Here is a 9,380-nt window from a genome sequence, read left to right as displayed (position 1 = left end):
AGGCATTTTCTCACGGCTCTGTATGAATTTTTTGCCTGGGGTGCCTCAAAGCAAAACATAATGATGAGCCATTTGTGTCAGTTGGAATAACTCAAAATAAGCCATTCGACCTTGATTTATTTGTTCACATACAGTCGGTTTCATTTGGAAGCCCCATATTTCAAAAGCAGCTCTAAATGTAAAATGAAAATACAATTTTACAATAATATAAATCCACAAATATGCAAGTTTTAGGAATAACATCAGGGGTGGGAAAAGTATGCTTCTTTCTTGGCTCATAATATTAAAAGAAACAAATATATTTCACAAACGCATTTCACTATATGTTTATTTTTTTAAACCTATGAATGACTTGGACCATCTGTCAATTTAAAAAATAATTATGAGGACCTTGAGCACACGTTTGCCCACCCCTGGTCTAAAATACATAGAGTGGAAGCGGTGACATGATTTGAAAAGTACACGTCACTATTTTTCTGCAATGTTGAAAAAAAAGTGCTAAAGTGATGGTGCTCTAAAGTTCAAGTTACATTTCACAGAAGTGAAGGGAGGCCCCGTGACCCACCGTGCAGCCTATAAATAGAACTTGAGGGTGGACGTTTATGGGAAGACACAACAATTGACAATATTCTAACACACAGGTTACAAAACCTCTACTGCGGTAACAGCAGGACAGAGGCAAGAGCTTCATCACTGATATTAATCTTCCATATATTCCTAAAATGAAAATGGAAGGAGGTTGTTTATTCAACAGGTAAACAGTGAAAAGTGACAATTGAATAAACAGTTTTAGTTACTATTTAGTAAAATACAGTGCTGCACTCAATTTTGCAGATTTATCCTCCATTTGACAATTTAACAACGCACACAGGAATATATTCTTTATTATCCGTAAAGAAAAACGACTAACACTGTATTTCAGCAGTTTACTGAGATTTTGGCTAAGCATACAATCTGTGTAGTTTTTGCATTATACTGCTCTCTAGTGGCCAAAGTGCGCATATCACAAGCAGCCACGTTAATTAATCATAATGCACAAACTGTTTAATTTCTTTGCTGCCGAAGAACTACATTGAATTATGTTGAGGAGTTCAATTTAGCCAAAAGCAGTGATTTGGTGCCATCTTGTTGCATGAAGCGCATATTCACTTTATTCGTTGTTGGACTTAACACAATAAACAATGTCCGCCCAAAATGGTTTGCTTTCAAAGGTTTTAAGAAACGTGACTGCTGCAGCTCTCAGCGGAGCTTCAAATGTCGGTCAAAGGCACCACCCCGACACAAATAGTCACGGCATATGAACCGCTTGTAACATATCAGAAAGAAAATGGAGTATAGATGAGCATGCCATAATTTGGTTTAGTACATCAGTTCAATCCTGCTCCGACCAAGCAAGGCAAATCAACACGGCAAGTCCACCTTACCTCAGAGTAGGAAAATATACTTTATACATAACAAGACACTTTCAGGGTTAATATTCCTCCTCGTTCAAAACTATAACGTTGTGCTTTTGTGCAAGAATTTACGGAACAGTGAACCCCGGTTACACTGCAGATTCTTTACAGAGCAAAAAAAAAAAAAAAAAAAAAGCGAGAGAATCGATGCTGTGTGTTCTTATGTTACAATTGTATGGTGTAGATTTAATGTAACAAATTTGGTTTCTTTTGTACCTATCGTGGATTGGTAGTGGAACATATCCCTGCAACAAAAAGGAGTTCACCGTCTTGTAAAATAATGAAAACAAAAATAAAAGCCACAATAATGTCACATTTCTGCATAGAATGAAAACAATAAACAGCAGACAGTAATTACATGGAAAAGCACAAAACCGCTGCTAGTTTGTTTCTCCATGTAATTTATGTCTAGAAATATATCATTCATACTTACCATATGAAAATAATGATGATAAATCAGCATAATACTGAGACAGATACATTCCTGAGGTGTATCTGCGAGGATGATACACAACCATAAAACGTTTGACTGGAAATGCAGTTGCAAGTGACGGCCAGCGTGGGGCGCTGTTGCTCGTCCCGTCCATGATGGGTGTGCTGCAGTGGTGATGGGTCAGATTGGGACGTCGCAGACTCAGGTTTTCAGTTATTTAAAAAGATTGCCAGGACCAATCAGCAAACAAAGTCACGGCTTGGACTCACTCCGTACCCGCTTCTCGTTTCTGGTCTCTCAGTTATAGTGAAGGTGGTCCGAAAGTCTCCTGTTTGATGCGGCAGGGAACACCGAGTCTTGGTCGGGTTCATCCTCGGGAGAAATGAGCTGAAGAGCCACTTCGTTCTCATAGCAGAAAGAAGAGCGAGTGCTCTTTATGTATTTAAGCTCTGCGAGCTCTTTAGCGCTACACGAGGGCGTGTTTGGGATTTCGTACGTCCGATGGAAGAATGAGTAGTCCACCTGGGAAAAGGGAAAGAACAGCATGTGGCTTTGATTATTATTTTCACCACCTGGGGGCAGTATAATAATGACAGACAGTCATGTCACAACTGTCTCAGTAAGATGCGCTAATATTTACGTTTTTCTGCAGAGGATAAAGAATCTATACAATTGACTCTTGCTATTTGTGGGAAGTAGGGACTCTGCATATAAATGATACCCATTAATGAAAGCATTTTCGCTCTCCTAATTGTTATAGAGGTGGTGTGGGCCGTACCTCATAGCAGTCCTTCTTCTCAAAGAGCACAGGTTCAAAACGATATCCCCACTGGATTTCCGATGCCAGATAGGAGCTGCGGCATTGTGTGGTCATCGCTGTGGCCTCCACCATGCCCTCCAGGATCACCACCACCTCCAGTTCGGTGTCGCTTTCCAGGGTCTCGCGGTCCATCTCGAAGAAAGGCGACTCATCGTTGATCTCGTGGACGATCGTGACCGGTGAGACCAAGAAAATGCGGTCGGTGCCTGTGTCAAATCCAACGTTGATGTCCAAGTTGTCCAGCGGAAGGAACTCGCCTTCTTCTGTCACCCTTGACTGTTGATAGAAGAAAAAAATAACAACCGTGAAATCATGAGAAATATGCACCTTGGGTATTTTGGGGGCGTGGCTAAAACTGGGCCTAGTGACTAGTGTTGAACATCGACCGACATTGCGGTTCAATCATACCCACTCACAGCATTTACAATTTTTTTTTCATCTGGAAAAAAATAATCCCATCTGCCCTTTCCTCTTTGCTCTGTTATTAAGCAAGATCACCTTCACAGATTCCCCCCCCCCCCCCCCCCCCCCCCCCAAGGAGGATAAATTTGACAGCATTACCACTCGCACGCAATATTTCTCAAGGTTCACGAAGGAGTTTGTTCAAATATCAAACCGACAATGTCGGTATTCTTTACGTGGAGGGAAAAACGAGATGACAAAGGGAAACTGTGCAGGAAGAGTGGGCAAGTTAATCCAGGGTAAATCTTCCTAACCCCCGAGGGAGAATAAAACAAGCTCTCATTAACTCCAGACCACAGAATATGTCGAGGCCAGATGGTCTCGGCACCCTGTTTGTTTATCTTTTATCTGGACCGCAATCATTCACAGCAGCATCTAAGGTGTTGATATGATTTTGGATTTTTCCATTGGCAATGTTCTCCATGCAATAACTTACCTTTAAAAGCTGCGCTCGGACGTGAGCCTCGACCAGGTGACTCCTGCGCAGGTTTCCGACTCGCCACATCATGCAGAGTTTGCCGTCCCTGAGGGCCACCACGGCAGTTTGAGAGAAGACCAGAGTTTGGTTGCGCTTCTTGGGCTTGGCCATCTTTGCCATGACCGCCCCGATGATGAAGGCGTCAATGATGCAGCCCACGATGCACTGCAAGACGACCGCCGCCACCGCCAGGGGGCATCGCTCAGTCACGCTTCGGAATCCGTAACCGATGGACGTCTGCGTCTCCAGCGAGAAGAGAAAGGCCGCCATGAAGCTGTTCACTTGGAGGAAGCAGGGCTCCTCCTCCTCCGGCGCCGCCTCTCTGTTGGCCTCTCCCGACGCCGAGGTGCCGGGAACGAGGCGGACGGAGAGGTCCCCGTGCACGGAGGCAATGAGCCAGAAAGCACATCCAAAGAGTAGCCAGGAGAGGAGGAAGGAGAGAGTGAAGATGACCAGCATCCAGCGCCAGCGGATGTCCACACAGGTGGTGAAGAGGTCACTGAGATAGCGCTGGCCCCTCTCGCTCATGTTGACAAAGGTAACGTTGCAGCGGCCGTCCTTGCCCACAAAGCGCTTTCGGGGCCCGCAGCCAGCCCGCTTGGCGCGCCGGCGCCTTGCGGTGGAGGGGGAAGAAAGGGAGTCCCGGTCTGAGCCGGACGGGCCTTCCCCTCTTCCTCCTACACTACTTCCTGAGCACATGGCCTCCGTTCTTTCCTCGCCTTCTCCTCCTGTCGACTCTCCGGTGGCACTCCGTGCATCGCAGTCAATAGGTAATGCGATGCCGTTGACGACGTGGGTCGGGGACGGGCCGCTCGGGCTTCCTGACCCGGTCGAGCTCCCGCCTGCCCGAGCCATGTCGTCTGCGCTCTGCGCCAGCCTCATGACTTCCTCCTCCTCGAGCGGCCCATCCACCACCACAGCACTAAAGCGCCGTTTCACACGTGCCGCGCCCATCGCGCGCTCTCAAGTCTCACTTTGTCACACGGTCAAGTTGTGTGATGGAGTAACGACGGTGTGAGTCTTCGGTGCATCCTCGAAATAAAATCATCAGAATCCATACCCGTCAAGAATCCCCTTCAAAGTCAGTGATCAGTTCCATGTTGCAGGTTTCCAAGAACGATCCTTTCGTTGATGGATCTCAGAGCAAAATGGCTTTCATCGAGTACATCTCCGAGTGTGTCCATGGAAGAACATTGTCCGTGCATCGAAGCAAACCAAAAATGATGGCAGGGTTACCTCGCCTTATATCTGTTGCTCAGAATCAACTTGCTAGGAAGGGAAAACAAAACGCATGCGGGGGGGAGGGAGGGGGGGAGTTGTTCGATTTCAAAAAGTACAACAGAAAATGGGGACAGTTGCAAACTTGGGACACGGACACATACCGGCGCAGATATGAACATGCAGTTGAAAAGATAAAAACATGCGCTTTCTTACGATACAGTTCTTCAGGTTCAGGTTGTAGCATGGCAAAACAAAAAAAAACAAAAAAAACATTGCTGTTTTTAGAAGTAAAAAAAACACGTCAGGTAGAGAGACCACCTAGAAGATACTTGATAGGCAACTTTCTTGTTCCGTCATCTTTAACAACTTCCCAGAGTGTCCATATCTGCCTGACTGTCATTTTGAATTTACTGAAGATGATGACATTATACCAAAATAAAAAAAAATCTAAGTGATACAAATTTATCTATACCTCACCAGACATCCCTCCTTCACTCCTTCCTAAGCCTGATTAGATACAGAGAGAAAAAAATAACAGCGATTAACCGTGTCGCTTGGAAGATTTATGAAAAGGCAAAAGGTCACCTGAAGACGCTTTTAGAGATGAAGCGTTAGGTTGGCTGAGAGATTGGCTTTGACAAGTTCAGTTCAGCTCAGATTCCCGCTTTCCAAAGGCTCGCCGCAGAATTTCTGGCAAAGAGGCATAAATTAGGAATCCTTTGACAATAAAAAAGAAAAATTACAAAAAAAAGTTTGCATTTACCTTTCATAGTCATTCCAAGATCACTTTCGTAAGTGTTTGGACCACAAGATGAAATCCTTTGGATAAAACCAATCAATTCATTTGATTCATCTGTATGATTCCTACAATAAATGAAAATGAGGAAAAAGATCCCTCCTGAAGTGGGAAGTGACATATGGGTTCATCTTTGGTGGTGCGTTCAGGCAAAACGTTCAGAAGACGAAACAATCTCCCATTTGGATTTGATTGTCTCTGCTAACTTCTTGTCAGTCGTCTGCTTTTTTCTCACTTGACTCATTTAATAAACTAGCGAGCCTGGAAAAAAAGACATTTACTCATGAGAAAAAAAATATTGAAATGGTCATTGCAAAAAAAGATAATCAGATGCTTACCTATGTTTTTTGTTTTCTGTCTGGATGTTTTTTTTTCTTTTTTTTTACAATCAGTCTATCTCAGGAACATCCCATAGATGTTTATTATTGTCTTGGACCCTGGGAAGAGATTCAAATAACAAAATCATGGACGTTAGTATTAGTTAGCATTTCTTTGCTTGACGAAAGGTCCGGAGCAGCAATTTCTGACCTTGACGACCTCAGAATTGTGCCCAACCAACATTTGTCTCCATTATGGCACCTCCTGAGTGTGGCTGAACGACCGATGACAGCCACCTCGAGGAGGTGATTAAACAAGTACGAGCGCGTGTGTTTGGAAGCTAACGGCTTTTTCTTATCAATGTCAGGTGGTCACGCACGAATCCCGTCTCCGAAGAAATGTCAGTTCGCACTCGTTAAAGTGCCTGACAGATGTTAAGGCTGCTACAAAAGCCAGTTTAGCGCAAACCATTTCTGGCGCATAGCAGAGCGACAGACCCCGGGAAGGAAATTTAAAACAGTTAAGGTGTCATATAGCAAAATTCATCACTGTTTGATGAAAACCTTGACTTTAGGACCTCTTGTGCCTTTAAATCCTCCAGATGATCAGATATTATTCAGATGCTATGTGGACAGATTACGACAACAAGGGATTGATATGATTTTAGTGCGATTGTATTTTTCCACATCAAACCGAGCCGAGCCACAACAATGCAAATATGCACAAGTCGATACTTTGTGATTGATCAGTGGTAGTTAGAAACCAGGCCACAGATTCGAGCTCTCTCTCACAGCTCTAGCTACTTTCTAGCGCTTGCAGAGGAATATAATCACCTTTACAAACCATATTTAGATAAAACTTAAAAAAAATAGCGTGTGTAAAACAGGTAATTGCATTTTAAAGCATCCCAACAATTGAATGTCCTTTTATTTTGGGACAGAATGATCAATAAGAGCACTGGAGGTTGCATCCAGTCCAACAACGTGAGGCCTTATTTAGCGGCCGATAACAAGCATATGTGTGCACTTGGCTTGGCAGTCAGCCTCATTCCGTCTAATTGAAACTCTTTACGCGAACGCGTGCAAAAAAAAAAAAAAAATGGAGGTCATCGTGTGGCAAAATGTTAATCTGGGTGGGAGCTAAGATGCTGAACGTTTGTAATTAAGACAATACTCAAAAGTCAACAATAAATAATCACCTCGAAAAATAAAAATAATAAAACAAATAATATTAATAAAATTAAAATGATAAAATGATAATAAAAATAATAAAAAGAAGGAAGCAATCACAGAGTATTAAATAAAACAGCATAACATCTACAAAAGACAATGAATATAAAGTCCAGCATAAAATCTAAATTGGAAAAGTCTTATTAGCTGCATTAGAAAATTGGTGCTTTTTTTCCTTGGTTAAAACCAATTTCAGCTTGAAAACAATTTTGTCAATCACAGTAAAAACTGGTAGCGTGTCAGCCCACAGTGAGTTCATTAAAGCTGCTTATTCGATTTTCAATTACATCATTCTTTCATAGCAAGACAACAACTAACCAACAAACATTGCAATTTTAACACTGCACTAAAGTAACAAGCAGCGATACATTTTGACAAGATGAACTTTCACTCACCAAAAGTCTCCTTAGGCAACTTCATGTGACAATCTTTGCGCAATATAAGAGTTTGACAAAGCTTGCTGGATCCGCGCGCACGTCGTCAACTGTCCTCGTGCGTTGGCGCGCGCGCTCCCGAGGCGCTACGTCCCCCGGGGACGTGCGCACGCCGCTGCCCATGACCTTGACACACGATCCCGATTCATTCAACTAGTACATGATCTTATATGGAGAAATCATTCACCATATAATATTAAAACAACGCAAATACCTATTTTAATATTCAATGCGACGTATACACTGAAAAACGATAGTTTGTTTTTGTTCCGAGTGCACGCTGTGGGAGTGAGAGAACTGCCGTGTGTTTACTTTTCTCTTAATCTGATTTAATCTCAGTCAAAACGTCGCAGTGATGCCAAGACGTGTCGTGGGAAATGGAAAAAGGCATCTGACGGCTCAAGGAGCTAAACAGCGGCTGCAAACGGCGACTATCACACCAATGTTTGAGAAATGTAAAAACTTCGATGCAACTCATTGCGTCGGGTGACGAAGTGAAGCATTGCAGATTACGTGCCACCAGGCAGACTATCTTTTTATATTACACAAGTGCGTATGCGTGTGCGTGATTGACCCGTGGAAAACAGAGTGGGTGTGGTTTAGAGGTTGGCAACCAGAGAGGGAGGAGTCATTTAGAAGAGCGTGATGATGATGATGATGATGATGATGATGATGATGATGATGATGATGATGATGATGATGATGATGATGATGATGATGATGTCAAATTTACCAGAAGGATAAGGCTGGCTGGCTGCATGCACCCACTAATATTAAAATCCCTGTAAAGTGATAGAAATGTCTTTTAAATTTGACACGCCACAAAAAACAAAACAAAAAAAAAAAACACAACAGCTGTTACCAAGCCTACCAAAATTGAATGATTAAAAAGATGCCAAGCATATAATACAGTGATCCCTCGCTACTTCGCGTTTCGTTTATCGCGGCTTCATTACGTCGCAGATTATTTTTTCAAATTAAAAAAACATTTAAAAGTCAAAATAAAACTTTTAAATTGAGGAAACATGTGTGTAACCCTTAGGACAATGTAGTATTGCTCCAAATGTTCGTTTACATTCGTTTAGAAGTCCGTTTTCGCGTGTTAGCACGATTAGCATCTTTCCGCTAACTCGTTAGCCTGCCCAGTATTTCTTGTTGGTGACCGTACTTCGTGGATTTCACTTATCGCGGGTGGTTTTTGGAACCAATTATCCGCGATAAACGAGGGATTACAGTATGAGGCTTAAAAATCTAGAGGAAAATTTACAGGCCTTTTCCACACTGTAAAGACAACCCGAAGTTTTGGTCCCAACTTTAGCTGTCAAGTTGGATTTATGGGTAAAACAAACAAACAATCTCTCACAAAATGTGCAAATAACATCACGCCTGGCGCTAGTTCAGTTTAGTGTGACACTTTGGGCATTCGACTTTCAAAGTTGCACCGTAATAAGTCTTCTTTGTGGTTTGTGTGTGTAAAACGCTGTGACCTAAAACAATGAGAAACGTGTTCATCTGAGAAAGAACTTTCCATTTGTATAGTACGACCGCTAATGAGGCACAAAACCACCGACGGGCGGTTCGCATCACTCAAGAGCTCACCGACATTTCCACTGTTTAAGTCAAACACGGGTTACTTCCATACTGTGGCTTTAAAATGATTCATTTGATGCACAGCGGTCGATGGGAAAGCTGACGTAAATGTAACTTTCACAATTATTCACATGTAAGGAACATC

At 42.9% G+C, this 9,380-nt stretch overlaps 1 protein-coding gene across 3 annotated transcripts; it reads right to left on the bottom strand.

The window, feature by feature from the left end:
• Positions 1–100: 100 nt before the first annotated feature.
• On the bottom strand, positions 101–7,727 carry kcnj14 (potassium inwardly rectifying channel subfamily J member 14). Of its 3 annotated transcripts, XM_049730274.1 has the most exons (8): positions 7,607–7,727; positions 6,003–6,101; positions 5,632–5,925; positions 5,454–5,558; positions 5,341–5,375; positions 3,606–5,090; positions 2,666–2,983; positions 101–2,409 (listed from the first exon to the last, which is right to left on the bottom strand). In XM_049730274.1, exons 6-8 carry the CDS (start codon positions 4,599–4,601, stop codon positions 2,185–2,187), a joined length of 1,539 nt encoding a protein of 512 aa, XP_049586231.1. In that variant the 5' UTR covers positions 4,602–5,090; positions 5,341–5,375; positions 5,454–5,558; positions 5,632–5,925; positions 6,003–6,101; positions 7,607–7,727; the 3' UTR covers positions 101–2,184. The 3 variants fall into 3 exon arrangements, with proteins under 3 accessions (XP_049586231.1, XP_049586232.1, XP_049586230.1); XM_049730275.1 differs by lacking the exon at positions 5,341–5,375; XM_049730273.1 differs by having other exon boundaries at positions 3,606–5,558.
• Between the last annotated feature and the right edge of the window lie 1,653 nt (positions 7,728–9,380).

Source organism: Syngnathus scovelli, chromosome 9, assembly GCF_024217435.2.
Source record: "Syngnathus scovelli strain Florida chromosome 9, RoL_Ssco_1.2, whole genome shotgun sequence".
Taxonomy (NCBI): Eukaryota; Metazoa; Chordata; class Actinopteri; order Syngnathiformes; family Syngnathidae; genus Syngnathus; species Syngnathus scovelli.
Note: the sequence above shows the minus strand (reverse complement) of the source record. Positions and strands in the feature narration are given on the sequence as shown.